The sequence below is a fragment of the Athalia rosae genome, chromosome 2, assembly GCF_917208135.1.
Source record: "Athalia rosae chromosome 2, iyAthRosa1.1, whole genome shotgun sequence".
NCBI lineage: Eukaryota > Metazoa > Arthropoda > Insecta > Hymenoptera > Athaliidae > Athalia > Athalia rosae.
This window is the reverse complement of record NC_064027.1, coordinates 1,538,551-1,556,345: the sequence shown is the minus strand read 5'-3', so window position 1 is coordinate 1,556,345 and position 17,795 is coordinate 1,538,551. Positions and strand designations below refer to the sequence as shown.

The window sequence follows — 17,795 nt, the reverse complement described above, 5'->3', positions numbered from 1 at the left end:
AAAGTGCAACTTCGTGTGATTCTTCTCTTACCATTACTTAGATTACAGGTACTATTCTAAGTTTGATTATCCCGAAGAATGCAAGTACACGATGAATAATATTATATACAACGCATTATATTTATTTACCAGACTGTCATCACAACATAAGGCAAATAATTGTGTATGCATGATAATTTCGAATGGTCATTATAATAACTGTGTTCTTTCTATAATGTTTTTCTTCAACAACGTCGGTTAAAACTCAAATCGCTTCAAACGAACAAACTACTGCTCTAGCAACAAATTAAATCATTCTTGGACCAGTTTTATGTAATGCCACAAGTTCACCATACATTGTAGCAGACTACGAAAAATGGAGAGAAAAAGCTGAACGGCAATGAATGAAGAGTTTTAGGAGCCATTTTTCATAAGAAGTCTAGCCTGTATCTCTGATCTCTGCCTTGAAATGAAATTCAAGCAAAGTAGACTTGACTGTAGAAAAAACAAAGACGATCAAAGTGAAAATGACTGAAAAACTCCATATTCATTATGAGCCCATGTGCCATCTTCTCCCATGAAGTACGGATAGTAGATATAGATAAGGAATATTGCCAATATTGGCATAGAAGTAGCGTCTGGAGTAACTAACAATCAGTTTTGTAGATGTGTTTAGGAACGTATGCGATCAGCCAGGGAACAGGAGAGCCCAGTATTGTCTGGCTCGACATTAAGTTCTTTGACCACACCATCCTCAACAACCATAGAGTAACGTTTGCTGCGTTTACCCCCAAGCACTGGGAGATCAACTGACAATTCGAGGGCATCTGTGAATGCACCTGTTGGGTCGGCGAGCATACGCACCTGAAAAAAGAACGGCAATACAACATTTATATTATCAGACCAGTGATTTGTAGATTACTCTACATTGTGGATTAGAACTGATTTTTTCCACATTATTTCATGGTTTGAAGTAGGTAATGATTCATATTTTTCAGAGGAAATTGAAATCTTATCTTAAACTTTACATTGCTTGAGATAAGGGTAGATTAAAATGTATACGACTATAACATACCTTGCCTTCAACACTGTGTTCTTTACCCCAAGCTGACATAACGAACGGATCGTTGACACCGATGCAGAAAATGTCATGAACACCCTGTGCTTTCAGCTCAGGAGCCTTTTGGATGTATCCCGGAAGATGGGTCTGAAAAAAATTGCATCAATCAGTACCTTTACTTTATCGATGCTTGAAAGCATCGCATGGTTTTAACCAGATAACTTATAGCGCAATACTCCATCATAACCAGATCGCTTGGTTGTAAGTTATGTCAGCAAATTCAGATTGTGAAATCTGAAGTATAAAATCATGCCGAGTGTAAAACTAACGGATGTGAATATCTCAGCGACTACTTTTCTTGTAAGCTTGTGGTAATATTTACAGTAAGGATTCCTGTTACAGAAGATGTAACAGATAAATAGGTATCATCTAAATGCCCATTGGCTAATATCATAATGATTACTAACATGCATGACTCATGTTGGCATTATAACACCACCAATATGTAGATTTGTTGACCGGAACCTTATAATACAATCAAGTGCTAAGTCATGTAGGGTCGAAAGTCTCAGGCATGTCGCAAATACATAAATCGCACAATACAACGTGAATATAACACAAATGTGGAGTCGTGACATCCAAATAGTATTTGGTGACACTTGAGTATAGATGTGAAATTTTCAGAAAAACGGAAATTTTATATATTACCTTCGAGCATCCGGGAGTAAAAGCTCCAGGAACAGCGAATATAATGATTTTTTTCCCGGCTGCGTGTTGGGCAAGATTGACCTTGTTTGCCGGCGTGTCCTCGAAGAGGTCGACCGAAGGAAGTTTATCACCAACCTGTTCGTCAATCAAACTTTACTAATCCATAGATATATTGGGTATGATTAAAAAGATTCGTACTCACAGCGATAACCATATTGTTAATTGTCGATAGATGAAAAGAACGAGCGAACCGGGCGACAGACGATGGCTGAATGAAGCGGGACAAACACGTAGCGAAAATACTAATCTGCGTCATGGGGGCTATTATATCCGGAATTGACCGATTCAAGATTTTGATAGTCAATATGACTTGTCTCTGCTTACCACCTTACCGATATTCCGTGTCGGCAATATGAAATCCTTTACTTTTCACCCTTATGTCGAGACAACAGCGTATTGCGTAACGATTCGAATGGAGTCACTCTATCTCTGTCATTCAGCCAATAATTCACTAATGATTTATTCAATTACGAGTAATTTGTTTGCCGAGCAGTACTGCCAACGACACTGTTTGAGGAAACTGACGATGGAAGTGTCTTTCGAAAGTCGGCGGCGGATAACCCGAGATTCCGTCGACATTCGAATAATGATCACCCTTTTGCAAGTTTTGTTAGATGGCGCTTGAAGGGTGAATCGAATATTTTTCGTATAGAGCACTGGTATAACACAACTGCTGACCGGACTTCAATCGGCATCGGTGCATTGCGTGGACACCTCTCCTCGGTTCAAGACGAAAGATCAATAATTGGTCGATTACCGAAATGCTCAAATTCTGATGTTGGCGAAGAGAAAACGATGATCTAGATGAACCGTTTTTTTTTTTTTTTTTCAAGAATCTACGAATATTAATATAGCTGTAGCATGCTTGGCTCATCAATTTCTGAAATTGTTCATAAAAACACTGCGACGACGCTGATGATGACGATACTGATGATAAGAAAAAGCCTCGATAAATGATAACAATTCTGATTATAATAATCGCCGAGTATAGGAACGCACGACGTAAAATCACGTAGTAGAAACATTGTAGAAATCAAGGATGAACGAATTTCTCTCCTCACTTTATTCAATATACACTATTCATTTTTACTTTCTTCAGATCACCGAGTCCGATTGTAAGGGTTAATAATGACCTTGGAATTACAGAAGGGCGTGAGTATAAAATTTCATCCGACACCAACTGGAGCCGCCGAGCTTGGTGCACCACCCATGTCCGGGCTATTAAAAGCGGTACCTCAGAACTCTTTTGCGAGGTACACGTCTGGATATATTATACATATATGTATGCGTCGACGCCGAATAGATGGATAGGTACAGAAAAGGTGGGTAGGTGGGTAAGTAGCGTAGCTGGGTAAAGCTATAAGAATGGCATAAAGCAGGTATTATTACCGTTAATAGAAATAATATCTCTATTTACGAATTAAAAGATCAGATTTCAAAATATTCCGTGTTCTATTTTATCAATAATGGCTCCTCCCATGGCCATAGCTATAGCTAGCAGCGCTCTTCTATTGAATAATTGTTGGGTATACGTCGGTGTATGTATAAAAGCAAATCTCGTATAGAACACCCGTACCTATAATACCTACTACTCGTGCACATCTATAGGACAATCAGCCTCAGCTCGCACGGATCCACATTATTCGGCAATGTCATTGTATTCGGAGCCAATCAGATCTGTGGCGTGTATGTGAAAGAAATCGAGATCAAAGCTTCGGAAAATCGGCTCGATTTCTTCATCTTACGATGCTGTACTTACCTGACCTCTGCCTAGGAAAACCGATATACGTAGTATAGGCCCTGCCGAACTATTTCATTATTTTGCTTTATTATTGCACGTATAACAATTATCACCATGGCGGTGCATTATTTGTTATTACCATTGTTATGATCATTGCCCTTGAAATGGTCTATTACTTGAAATATTTTTGGTATCGTACGAGCGATGAGCGTGTATAGATATACCTGTAGATACTACGCGTCATGGGTTTATTACGCACGTATCTATAAAATCTACCGTAACATTTCTAAATGACTTCAGTGCGCGGACTTGTCGCACTTATTAGAGGTACTTCATGTTACACATAGTAGGGGCGTAGACATAGTTAACAGGTATATACCTATACCTGTATCCTAATACGATGAGTTATACACCTATCTGGCTTCCCTTACATGTTTATGCAATCGGTTGTCACATGTGTACCGTATACTATTCATAATCTTGCGATAATGTTTTACAGCAAATTTATATATATAACTTGATTAAATGCGCCATGTTGCGGTTGTAAGGTATCTCCGTATTATCAGGTCTATGTCACTCCCTTATGACAGGGGAATCTGTAACGAGCTTATTCGCCATCTTGTTGTGCTTCCATAAGCCTAAGCGCGTTACTGTATATGACAGGCACATATTCATGTATATATGATGAAAATTTATCAATTTTAATAAATTTGTGTAATGTTTCGCAGGGTGTACGAAAATAACTTGGATTTTTTTTGATGCAGTGACGATGAGTTCTTGCAGAACTGCAGGTGGAAGTGATTTTTGTTTCAGAACCTGAAAGATTGTTTAGAAGGACCAAGATCGCGAAGCGGTGTCATTTTAGGGACACCTTTTTTGGTCTTTACTTTTTTTTTCACCTCTTATTAATTTTTGCCGTATAACAATTCACATGGGTGTATTGGTATACAGATAATGTAGAAATACATTGCGCACTTTATAGCCGCGCCTCGGAAGAATGTGACATTTTAGACGGAGCTCCGCACGCGCTGGCGGATCTGTCAATTAGGAATTCAATTCTCCACACCGAAGTATGACGTGCGGCAGGGGTTGAACCGAAATGCTGAATTGACTTTTCTTCGAGATCGCGTTGTCCTCTATATAGTCTGGGGAACGACAAAACCTTTACATGCTACTGTACATAGAGTTGTACCTATGTATATTTTATAATTATGCATTACATACGTTTAATTATATTATAAGTCTACTATATATACGTGTATGAATTTACGATCGTCGCTAGCGGATTAATAGACACATAGGTACAACGCGATGAGTACGTGTACTAAGTACACATGAATAGGCGACGACGCGCAGATGAAATATGTGCAGGTGATAATGACATTCGGATTCGATGGGTATAGCGTTACGCATAGACCAAGGGCGATGTAATATGAATATATACACTAAATTTATACAAGGCTGACTCGACTCTGGAGAACGATCCACAGGTGTGCATAATGCAGTATACATTGTACGTATATACTAATAAATTTGTTTTATGTATACTTTTAGATCCCGACGAGTCGTTGGTTCTGATTTTTTTTTCAAATATCACAATTCTCCAGACCTCTCTGCTCCTAGATGTCCAGATCGGGAGAGTCCGCAGAGTGAAATGAAAATAACTATAATTGTAAGGTACATAAGGGACCAGAGGTAATACATATATTTTCTCAAAAGGGGATCTTGTTTTCATCAAATTTTGAATTTTTCACAATTTGTATTTCAATCAGCTGCTGCCTGTGTGTGATCAGGTTATCGACTCGTGTCACCTAGATAAAATCACCTGTACGAATGAGATACCAATATCGCCGAAAGTCCTCTCTCCTCATCTGGGCCCTAAGATTTTCGTACAAGAGAGTAAAATGAATGCAATTTTTTTTATTTCAGAAGACTGGTCCATTATCTCGATTAATTGAAATGGTCCAACCGACACGGTACACCCTGTATATCGGGAGGCATATAAATATGGAGGGGAACGCGGAGGGCGGTGGTGCAGTGGCCACGGCCTGGAAGCACATACGTAGGTGTAGGTATACCTGGGCGGTTATAGCGGTAACGTGAGCGCGTAGCGGGTGTTAGGCAACAGAGTTTAATCTCTTAATTACGGAAACCCGCGGCCGCGTGGTTGGGGACTTGTATCAACTTGCCTCGGACGTCGAATCGCCATTGGATCGCGTGTGAAGGACCCTCGTAACCCTACCTCACCTGCATCTCCATAAGCCTCCCATCCGGCTTGTTCGTTAAACATAATATCATCGCTCGACCGAAGATTGAAGCTGGATTATTTACTTCGTTGGTAGTCCGCACCCCGTACGCTGCACCAGACCGAGATCATATGTATACGAGCAACTATTGGGTGTAATATTAATAGATACAGATAGTAATCTATGTAGCTATATATAAATAACGTATCACCCTGTACCCTATCAGCTTCTATACGTATATTTCGAGTACTCGGGGTGCCCATAAGACTTGATTTTGATTTTCTTCTTTTTTTCGGAAAACGATGCATACGATATAAAAATGCGCACAATTTACAATCTGTATACGCATTTATAGGTACGTACATACACGATCGTATTATACATACAATATATGTATACGTGTATACACACATATGCGGATACGATGTACGGTCGCGTGGTCGGTAGTAGGGGGGTGGGTGTCGGGGGTTGGGGTTCACAATCGGCTCGGAAATAGGGGGCTAGAGTTTCGCTCCAGCGTCTCGTTACGCCGGGACCCGTCGCTGCCTCCCGGCGATGCTCGCGGTAAAGAGGGCGCAACACTGCCACAGCGCTAACAGCTATACCTGCAGGGGCGGTCGCGTACGCTCCGCGTGTTTTTCACCGATTGAATCAATTAAAGAGAACTCCATACCGCGGAACGTTCACCGACGAGCCGACAAAAATATAACAGCTACCCGCCTTTCCTTTGCCTCCTATCGGACATATACCTATATCCATCCACCCACCCGTACCACACGCGACGCGTACGTCTACGCTGCGCCAACATACTGTGTATGATGTACATATGTATGTTATACTATGCTTGTACATATCTACAATGTTATACGCCAACATTCCGCATGCGTACAGCATAAAGCGTCAATTAGTATAAATAAGTATGATAGGTTGTCGTTCGGGCCATGGAGCGACTTCGTCAAAGCCTTTTTTTTCCAAACTTCGTGTCGCTCGGAGAGGGATGAAAAAAATCATAGAGATTCTCAGAAGCCATGATAAGAGTTTCATTTTTATAATCTATACCGCAAAACGATTTTGGTCAGGATTCTTCCTTACGGTATTACGCACGGTCCACGCTCTCCGCAGCTCCCATTCTCGTTTTAAAACAAGCCGGTCTTGGTTGGGAAATCCTGTACCTGGAGACATAATACCGAGCTAAGTGCACATCGGTTAATCTATAGATATACGGATCGGAATCTGTGTGGGTTACTATTCGTCGGAGTTGGTATCCGAGCGTGGTCGTTCGGCTGCGACGACTTTTTGCCCGCAGGTACACTTGAAAAACGGGGAAAAAAAATCGATAAATTATTTCTTTCCCACTTCGTACGGACCGTTAGCCAAACGAGCTCGCAATCACATAATTATATGCATTCCGATTTCCCACATGTTTGCATTTTTCCAGATTGCGTTCGCCCGAATCTATACCGGGTAGAAAATGTGCAAACATTTGTAACAACTGTAAGGGCTGCTTCGTGTCCAATTCGTTAAAAAAAAGTCTTCAGTTATCCCAAAAATTTTAGGATCTGTGTAACGGAGTGCCGAGAGGTTTCACAAGAACCATTGAAGGGTTGAAAAAAAAAGCCACAGTTTTTTGCCGCAAGGATTTGAATTTCTGCCAAAAAATTATACTGCCGCAGTTAAAAAGTCAATGGTAAAAATTCCGCTAGTTTTTAACCCGTTAAGACGCCTGCATGTCAGGTAAGAATTTTTTGCATGTAGAAAACTCCGGGAAAAACGGGATGTGCTGGGCACGATGGGGTGCCCCAATAATCGAAAAAAACCGGAACTGCGGGACGGAGTATCCCGAAAATTGAAAAAACCGGTGCGGGATGGGGTATACCCGGAATGGACGAACACGTGACATTGGAAGTGGAGTGGGTTCATTTTTATATTACCGTTGTAAAGAACCGAAATAGAATGACAGTAAATGTCTCGAAGACTCAATAGACGCAGCGGTAAGTTTTTTTTTTTGTTGCTGAAATCGTAAAAAGCTGACTCTCATTCCCACCCGATCATTCGAAGTCTGAAGAGACGTGCTCGTTTATGCATGAATTATGATAGCAACGTGAGTTATATTATACAACGATTTAAATATTTGCCTTTCACTACTGTTCTCGTGGCAGCAAATGATAAGCTCGTATCTTTGAACCTGACTCTGTAGCTACGTACGTACATACATGGTTTTACATATGTATCGACTTTTTGGGTCCGTGTACGATATAGTAGTAAAACACAGTCATTACACAGCAGCCGGAAAAACTCTAATAAAAATAGAAGTTAATAGAGAGATACGGATGTTGAACAAACAGATAAGATTTTAATACTTCAGTCGCACACCAAACGACCAAAAGACACCTTTGTTCGCACTGCATATTTTCCCGGTGGCAATCTGGCTGGAAACCTTTCACCGACTCGTGCGAAGCAGTTGCGTTATAGTCACTCGATCATTGCACACGTCCGACAATAAGAACAAAGTAGAAGAATCGAGGAATCGAACGTACGTACAAAATTGTATATTCCATTTATTTGTAAGCGGCGATGTGTTTAACTAGAGATTTCACAAACGCTGCGGCCTTTAATTTTTGTCGATCTTTCGGGCGAAAATCGTTGTTTATTTTTTTTTTTTTAGCGTATTCCAACATATTTTGAGTTCAGAAATTTTTATCTGCTAATTAAATTAATCATCCATCGAATCGACCGCGTTATCGCCAATTTTTCGCTCCATGTCGCGAAAAAAATTGGAGATATTTCGATTCTTCGTAATCGTACAATGTCAAACGTGTCCTGGTTTCATTACGGTGGCCTGTGCCTGCATATCGTTGGTCCATGTATTACCTGGTTACGAGGCGCATGTCCGGACGAATGGTCGGCCATTTCTTCGCGAACTCTGTCCTCGCGGCTCGCGTTGACTCTGCGACCGAGGGTGGAGGGTGGATAAGGTAACGCGCCAGCGCAGCTAGGCGTCGCGGGGGCGGTTGCATCGGAAGAGTCTTTCCCGCTCGAGCCTTCTCCCACCTACGATTTCCTCTCACCTTCCGCGTCAAGCTAGTCACTTATTTCATAATTACCTATACATCGGTTCGGAATTATATCAGAAATTGTTTTACCCTATCGAGATGACCTCGTATACTCCGTATTGACAAATTGGCACAAAGTTTTTTTTTCTGACTTCAGAATTTTTTAATTTCTGCACATTCCATTTTTCGTTCGAACCGCCCTCCGCAAGTGAAGTTTTCAGCTGATGAGCCAAAGCAGAGGTCATCCGGTAACGGTACTTCTGTTTTTCCAGCATATTCACGTGAGACTAGAACTCGGGAGAACCGAAAATTTTTTCTTTGTCTGCACGAAAATTGTTTTTACTCATACCGAGCGAAATCTGCTGTTTGACGACTCACGACAAAATACAAGTGCTTTTTTTAATTTTTGTGCGTAGCGTGTATCTAATTACAATAAGGAAAATCCGGGTCAACAAAAGTCGACATATGTTGATGATATGATAATATCTTGTATCATTTGTAATACCGCATATATCCACATATATAATCGAATTAAACTAATGGGACCCCGACGATGACAATTAAAACAATATATTATGAACATGAATGGGCTGAAACTTATCTATCGTACGATGACTTTGTGTTAATTTAAGGATTCGTGATAGGATCGAGTACAAGCACTATATGTATACCCATGTACATACGTACACGTGTATGCTAATAATGAGGAAAAAAAGAGGGGAAAGTGGATCAACGATGATAAAGAGCGGGTTGCGCGGACGACGATAGGCTGAGGATTTGATAGGAATGTGGTACAAATCTTCCGATATCCAAGTCTCAACGGTATCGATTCGTAATCAAGCCAAATAGGTACACCTGATTACTTCGGTCGATAACGATTAGATTTGGACACTCCGAACCCCTGCGGTGACGAAAGCGTTTGCCCACGTCGTTGGCTGATGGAATTAGGTGCTAATTTTTTATAACTTTACCTTGTGCATTTACTTTAATCACTCTTCGTTATTTTCGATCAGCCATCGATTCAGCTGTCACACCACGCCGCCGATGCAACGCGTAACGTAACTAACCCCGATGATACTCGACCTTCGACGATCTTCGCTCGTTCTTCGTTCGCATAACTGACGCGTGTGTACGCGTATAACTTTGCGAGGCATTCGAGAATACACAAAATATGCGTCTGGTTACAGGGGCACACGTCCGATTATCCACCCTCTCAAAGTTGAACCAAAACCGACGGCGAGTTGTAAATTTTACAGGTGTTTTCGTCGTATACAGCGACTAGTCAAGGTATCCCTTGCTGTCGAAATGTGTTATAAGTCTTCTGAAGGTCGCCCTGAACTGCTCGTCGGACAGCATGCTTCTTATTTCGGAGGGTGCGGTCGAATTCCGGAGTATGGCGGATGTGATGGATCCCTCGCCGAGGGTTATCGGAAGCAGGGTGAACGCGACGAGAACGCCGTAGGCGCTGTGTTTGTCCATCTCTTCGAGGAGCTCCTCCATCGTGGGCGACTTTGTTTGGACCTTGAGCTTGGCGAGGATGGAGGTCAGTTCGCGGTGGTAGTGTTGTATCAGCCTGTTGAAATTCTGAAGGCGAACCTCGTCGGTCGGGGTCGAGTAGAGGAAGTGCTGCAGGTCGATCACAGGCGACGCGAAGATGCTACTCTGGAAATCCACCTGAAAAGCACCGTCAAATTTACGCACAACGAGGTCAACGAATTTCTCGTTTTGACGTTTCTTTATTTTGCCGGAGAAGTCCGCGCGCGTCGCGGTATCTGAAAATGAGGGGTGCGCGGGTATACGACCTCGAAAGATCGGAATCTAATCGTCGTTCACCGAACGAATTAGTGTAGCTGTCACGAATTGATAACCGTACGGACGGCTCGCGTCCGTCGACCGATTCGTGTATATTCGAGCACAATTCGACGAACCGCGTTGTACCCGGAGCGATTTTTTGACGGAGTTGCGCAACCGTGCACTCTGATTTCGTTCGCTATCCGATATGTCTAATTATTACGTCCGAGATACCCGCGGACTCTACGGATCTGATATAAAATTCGAGAGCGTATATATCACGCCGTATCGACATCTCGTTTGACGACCGAAGAACAAGATATACCTCGTCTGTTATTCGCCTGGAGTAGACTTTGAATATCTAATTGCGAGAATTAAAAAATTAGAAAAATTAGAAATTATTGCTGCATTTTCCACGAGGAGCCGAAAAAAAGCATTCGAGTGATGTTAAAAATATCATAAGCGTGGCCCGGAGCGAAACTGCAACGTTTTTCAATTACCATCGCTTGCGTCATTTTTCGAAAAGTCGGTATCCAATATTGCAACGCAATTTTTTGCATGGAAAATTATCTTCGGATCGATTGTTTGCGTCCTGATTAGGTTTCGGTTTTTGATTTACGACCTGAGCGATCGACGTGAGGTCATCGCAGGCAGTTGTTCAGTCGTGAAACCGTGTGACGATATCTTCGCAATTTTAATGGGTATGATCCAATGTAATCGTATTATACGACAAGGTCGGTGATCGATCGTAGTACCTCGGCGAGATAACGAGGTTGTGGCATTTTCAAAGTTCGCATATCAATTGGATAACAAGAATATAAAGGTGACAATGGGGATGCGGAGACTTACGAACGAAACTTCTTCGACGCGGTCAGTGGTGGTGCTGTATCGAAAGAGGATGTTGTTGTACCAGCAGTCGCCGTGGTTCAAGACGTTGAAGATCGATTTATCTTTCGAAACGGCAGCGTTCACGCGTTGCAGGAGATTGTCTTTGAGTGCTCGTATTTTGTCGGCGTATTTGCTGCCGAAATTTGGCCACGTAGTAACCTCGTCGGCTATGTACGAAACCGTTCTGTCGACGAACTCCTTCACAAGAGTGTTGTCCTCCTCGGACCAGACGTTACGCTCAAAGGCGTCCATCGACGACTTGTCCTGAAATCAAGAGGAGTCGAACGTTTATTTGGAAGTTCTTAATCGTTCGCGTTCCCGCAACAATCGTATATACATGTTGTGAGACTTCGGCGAAAGGGCACCGCGAAGAAGGCGGCTCGTCTTCCACGAGTAAAAATATATCCTCAGATCTCACTCGTCCGCGTTATACTCTTACTCTTCCGCCTCCACTTTTTCTTCATCTGTCTGTAAACTTTCCCACTACTCGTCGCTGACTTTGAGCGGAGCGCGCGGGCCGACGCAAGATGTTCACCAGAGGCCCGTGTCGCGGAGGGTTTCGGGTCGGAGGGTGCAAAAGATTTCGGACAATTGAATCCTTACCTTTTCATAGACGGCGATGGAACCAGCGTGAAGGGCCGCCATCGACTGCATCACCAGCATGCAGTGGTTGAAATCGAGCCCTCGGAGGCGTCTCATCTTCCCCGGGATAAAATCATGTTTAGCAAGGTCGTTCAAAACCACCAGAGCACGTGGCGATCTTTCGGAGTAAAAACATTGAGCGTTCAGAGTAAAGAAACCTAACGCCTTGGTGATCGCTGGTAACGTCGTAGATAGCGCCGTTATTTCCTTATCGAAAATCTTCGATTTCTGCCAAGAATTTTGAAAGTCACGCATCAGCGTTGTTACGAGAGCGGGATGGATCTCGGGGTGTTCCGAGTCGGGAGACGCAATTACTGACCTGCAGGTCCTCCGTGTGAGATGGTTCTTCGGACTCTGTGTTCAACGTCTTGATTAGGAGCCATCGAGTTTCTTGCGGCTTGAAGTCTAGGATATTTCTGCTTCTAGGACGCCGTTTGAACTCGACGGAGACGCGATAGATCGCGGAGCTGTGTAAATCGGAAGACGGTCTGACCACCACCACCGTGTGGTTTATTACTCTGATGGTGGGGTCACCCTCGCCGCTTTGCATGCACAGCTGGAGGAAATCCTCGTCCAGCCATTCCGGGATTTTTTGCTCCGTAGGTCTGCGAAAGACGCGGATTCGAATGAAAGGGGAAAAATATGTTAGAGCGATAAAAAATTAAAATTCGAAAATAGAGAGGGGAGATTGCGGTCTGACTTCGTTAACCTTCTCAGTGATTTTCTTATTATTCATGTATATGCTAGGGTGACGCAACAAACACGCCTCTATTTTTTTTTCGCGTCTCTCATGAACGTATAACAGTTTAACATATGTTGAGGATTTTTGGGGTACCCCGATTCGCCCCACTACCCCGTTTTTCCCCCACGTTCCCCTACGTCATGACGGTGCGAGTTGATACCGAAATTCTGAGAATACAGATTTTGCAAAATTTTTTCCATCGAAAGATTACTTTTTTCTCTATATCGAAATTAACCCTCAGGCGCAGAAGTAGCTCCGGCAGTTATTGGATATTCTCGGGCTACCCGAGGTGAAGGGTCATAATGCTGTCAAGAAACGCGCACTCACTTGGAAGCCCCGTTCTCCTTTACCCGGAGCTCGACCTCCATGATTTCTCTGGTGGATGTGCCCGTAACTGTCGTCGCACCTGCACGGTTTTTTTTGGTTTATTTTTATTTCTTTGTTTTTACCTTCCCGAAGGTACAACTCTGCCGAATCCGCACGTTTTCTCGCACGATACGAACTTTACCAATTTTATACGTACATCCGACGAGTTATGACACCGCACTAGTACTGGCGCGCACCTTCACCGAGCTTGGTCGGCTGAAGAAAGAGGGTATGGAACGCGACGATCCATTCGATATCGTAAAATCGATCACGCCCGAACGCTCGAAATGCTCAAAATTCCGTATTTGAGATAAGCGACTGCCGCGGCGGGTCTCACTCCGAGAGATAAGAGAACGCTCCATGCTCCGGTACCAGCTAATTGAACAGATCGATTCGATCCTTCTCTCACGTTGTAACCGGATTGCTTTTGGGTTTTCTTTCAAATTTCTTCCGTTCCGTAATTTCGCTGGGGACATCGGAAGCGCACAGGGCCGAAGCTGAATGCTTGAGAATTTCAGAGAGGAAAAAATCGGAGGGAGAAGAAGAAGTTGAGATAATTCCACAGGTCGCTGTTCGGCCGTGGGTGCTGTAATCTCTACACCGGGCACGATAACGATATCGCGTTCGCGTTCGCTCGCGATATATAGACGATTCGATTTTTCAACCGGTAAAAACTCTCAGTTAGATTCGCGTGCTGACGAGAGTCACCACTTCTAATCACCGATGTCTAATTGTAGGTGGAAAAATGGCTCGAGTTGAAAAACTAACAGTAATGTTAAGCGACTTTGTAAAAGTCCGATTGGCCGAGTGTGCGAACAGATCCTGCGTATAAATAGACACCTTATATGGTTACACAGGTTCGAATGTACCGATAACGATGCGGATCGATTAGGATACAACGAGAACATCTAACAAAGTGAAAGCCGGCCGCCGACCATTTTTTATCTCGCGTATCTTTCGGTACGGCCATAGATATGATATACTATGACATTGTGTCACTTATGTATATCAACCCTGGTGTAGGGTAGAGCGACTCATTTCACCTGATTATTTTTATCTTTGCACCGATTGCGGGGAGTTGGGAGATCTCCCAGATTACGTAATTATAGAAAAAGATTCATTCTCTCCTAAATGTACGATATCGAGGTGCATTAGGGCATTTTGATCGTTGCAACTCTTTCTCAAACAGACCGACGAAAATTTGTGAAAATTATTTATTTTAGGTATTCGATCACGTAGGGGCACCGATAGTAGCGAGAATGCAACTGAATACTATTCGTGCTAAATCCAGGCGAGGGAATCCCAAAATTCTCCGATAGATCATTGGGAAACAATAGTTGATCGGATGATCGCCGAATTCCCTGTATTTTCTCCCTCAAATATTTCGAACCAAAGGAAACAAGTCCCGTGTCGATGACGGCCCAAAAACTGTTCCATAATCCATACTCGCGATTAATCAGGGATTATCGTTGAGTCACGTAACAGCTGCTGATTGGTCAGTTAATATCCCCTCTCCGAATGTACGAAAATTCGCTCATCCCATGAAATGAATTTCTCGAAACATTTTTTCGGACGATCGCGAAGCGGGTGAACGTGGGAAAGTTGAAAATTCGAAAAATCACTGGAGATGTATAATAAAATGTACCGAAATCAATTGAGTGTAGATCGAAAGTTCAAGATGTGATTTTAACACGCGACAGCCGGACTACGTAAATGTGTAATTGCGATAAATCAAGTACAATCTCAAAACCAAACATCCAAGACCCCCACCCATTGACATTTTTCGCGTTCGTCTTCATTATTCGCTCCAAACGAAACTGTGTCAAGTTTAATGTCCAGTATTTTATAGACGTACATGGAATTACGTGAGATACAATTGATCGGCCAACGGTCAAGGTCGCGTCTATATCTCCTTGACACATGAACCGACGGTGCTCACATCGCAGATATGAACCACTACCGCGTCATCTCTCCCTCTTGAAAAGCTGCGTCTTTTTTTTTTTTTGTTTCTTTTTCCTTTTTTTTATCTGAAACTTCGCGCACCCTGCAACGTAGTTTTCTGACCATATCGAGCGTTTGATTGCTGAAATGTTTGTCCGACTTTCCGATCGTTGTTTGGTCAATCATCTACGGAACATGCATCGCTGTTGACATTCGTGATTCAGATGAACTGTGAACCGTCCGTTCTATTTGCGATGCTCGCGGTAGCGCGAGTGAGGCATGGGGCTACGATAGCCATACCATAGCCGCTTTCAATCGGTTCACATACCGAGGTGACGGGGTTGATTGGACAATTTGAGTCCTATATGCGAGAGAGTTAATCGGGGAATGGCCTGCGTCCTGCTTACGTTTTGCGGTCGGTTCCAGATACCCGGTGCGAGAGACGCTCGTGTATTCCTCGTCGAACGCTCGTGCGGAGAAGGAAGACCTACAGGTACGCGGAAAGTGAAAATTTTGCAAAATTCGCTACGTGACGTACTATAGCGCAGTTGCGAGAATGCTGATCTACGACGAGACTTTTTACGAGGAAATACTGAAGAAACACTTGGCGGATTCCACGATAAGAGTGCGCTCGATCCATCAACGTCCGGCGACCGCGAAGGGCGACAATTTTCTCAGCGAAATGTTACGCGTGAATCTGAAGTTCAGCCGTGACTCCATCACTCGCGAGGCGGTCGACGACCAGGCCACGGAGACGCGGAGTTTCATAGTGAAGCGCGAACCCGTCGAATCTCACGAGTTGTTGGACCTGGTGCGAGCGCAACAGCTTTTCACCGTTGAGTTTCGAGTTTTTCAGCACGTTTTGCCGCGCATCGAGAAAACCCTGGGCGTCAAACTCGGGCCGAGATTCGTCTATGGGACCGACACGCCGCCGCGCGTCGTCATCATGGAGGACCTCTCCCCCAAAGGATTCATCGTCAAGGACAGAAAGCGGGGACTTTCCGCGGCTCACGCAACGTTGGCGATCCGGAACTTGGCCAGTTTTCACGCGGGATCGGTCGCGATCCTCGAAGAGGTATGTACGCTTGAAAATAAAAGATGCGATAAACACCGCTTTCGTTATCGGCAAATTTTCGATCGTTGCAGGACCCAGAATTCGCGAAGAGCTTCCGACAGGGTATTTTCAACGCGAAAACGCATACGAATTTTTACGTATTGGCGAAAAATTGCTTGGCACAACTCTGCGACGACGCCACTACGTGGGGACACCGAGAGAGTGCTTCGGCTGCAGCGAAAATGAGGCGTACGATCGAGTATGTGGAAAAGAGGGTTCAGCAGGTTTACGAATACGAGGAGGATGAATTCTGTGTATTGAATCACGGAGACGCTTGGGTGAACAACATGCTCTTCACAGAGGACGACGGAGGGAACCCTTTGGAGATGGTCTTCGTACGTTGAAAAAAATTAGCAGACGCGTGAGAGACTCTGTCTACCGGTCATCGTTTTCTTCTCCTTACCGATCCGTCCGATTTCCGTTTTTTTTTCAGGTGGATTACCAGATGGTCGGTTTTTCCTCGCCGGCGGTGGACCTCCTTTATTTCTTGAGTATAAATCCGGCGACGGAGGTTCGCGGAGAGGGGGAAGAACGACTTTTGGAAGATTACCTCGAGACGTTGACGATGACCATGAAAAAGCTCCGGTGCAAGACGAGTCCGCCGACCATGAGGCAGCTCAAAGAGGCCATGTACCGGAGGCGAATCTACGCGGTAATGTCGGGGCTATTCTTACTCCCCCGCATGATGCTGGACGGGGTGGAAACTGAGAGCATGGACGAGCTACTCGAACACGGAACCACGCGATTCAACGCTTTCTGCAAGCCAGGGATCATTCGACTCATGAAACTGATGTTACCCCTCTTCGATGAAAGAGGGTACCTAGACCCGTAACTCGGCATCCCAAAGACATCGGATTCGATTTTGAAAATTCAGAATCCTATAACGATAAGGAGCGTGGTTTCGTACTTTTCAATTATTCATATCGTTCGGTTTGTTTCCATTTGATTTGGAATTGTACTCATCGTCGGTTACAGATATGGATGGGTTTCAGAATTGGGTCTTTTTATATAGCTACTTATATTTTTCTAAGGCCAGATTTGATTTCTTTTTAAAATTTTTTTACTTATCGATTTTCGTTGGTGTATTACAGTGGTTCCACATCCACCGAAATCATCTTTTGAAATAATAAAATTTCAAAGAATCTCACCAGCGAGTGGTTTATATCCTCACTTCCTTTGAATGTACATGGAAGCTCGACAGGAGCTCGGTATCTTTTCGTTACCTGCGTTATCCCAATGGATTTTCCCTTATAAATCGACGTTCGAGGAGGTGAGATCTGGAATATAAATATGGTTTCGACGGTGCTAACTGCGAAGAGAAACTACACCGCAGAGAAATGATTTAGGGCCGGGGCAGTAAAGCAGTCAACCTCAGTGAAGCAGTAAACCAGTAGGTAATCCTAAGGTGACTTCCGAAGGTTGCCTCAGTAACCTACATCGTGAACGGAGAAATTGTTGTGGCGA

At 43.7% G+C, this 17,795-nt stretch overlaps 3 protein-coding genes across 3 annotated transcripts; 1 reads left to right on the top strand and 2 right to left on the bottom strand.

Moving 5' to 3' along the window:
- Nucleotides 1-96: 96 nt before the first annotated feature.
- On the bottom strand, nt 97-2,319 carry LOC105691497 (peroxiredoxin-5, mitochondrial-like). Its single transcript, XM_012410011.3, has 4 exons — nt 1,950-2,319; nt 1,748-1,882; nt 1,055-1,186; nt 97-843 (listed from the first exon to the last, which is right to left on the bottom strand). The coding sequence occupies exons 1-4, from the start codon at nt 2,061-2,063 to the stop codon at nt 652-654; spliced, it is 573 nt and encodes a 190-aa protein (XP_012265434.2). The 5' UTR covers nt 2,064-2,319; the 3' UTR covers nt 97-651.
- Nucleotides 2,320-9,189: 6,870 nt separating this feature from the next.
- LOC105691512 lies at nt 9,190-13,574 on the bottom strand. Its single transcript, XM_048651238.1, has 6 exons — nt 13,434-13,574; nt 13,238-13,316; nt 12,488-12,773; nt 12,130-12,396; nt 11,488-11,790; nt 9,190-10,521 (listed from the first exon to the last, which is right to left on the bottom strand). The coding sequence occupies exons 2-6, from the start codon at nt 13,276-13,278 to the stop codon at nt 10,126-10,128; spliced, it is 1,293 nt and encodes a 430-aa protein (XP_048507195.1). The 5' UTR covers nt 13,279-13,316; nt 13,434-13,574; the 3' UTR covers nt 9,190-10,125.
- Nucleotides 13,575-13,989: 415 nt separating this feature from the next.
- On the top strand, nt 13,990-17,478 carry LOC105691513. Its single transcript, XM_048651239.1, has 3 exons — nt 13,990-16,292; nt 16,364-16,666; nt 16,765-17,478. Exons 1-3 carry the CDS (start codon nt 15,774-15,776, stop codon nt 17,161-17,163), a joined length of 1,221 nt encoding a protein of 406 aa, XP_048507196.1. The 5' UTR covers nt 13,990-15,773; the 3' UTR covers nt 17,164-17,478.
- The last annotated feature ends 317 nt before the right edge of the window (nt 17,479-17,795 follow it).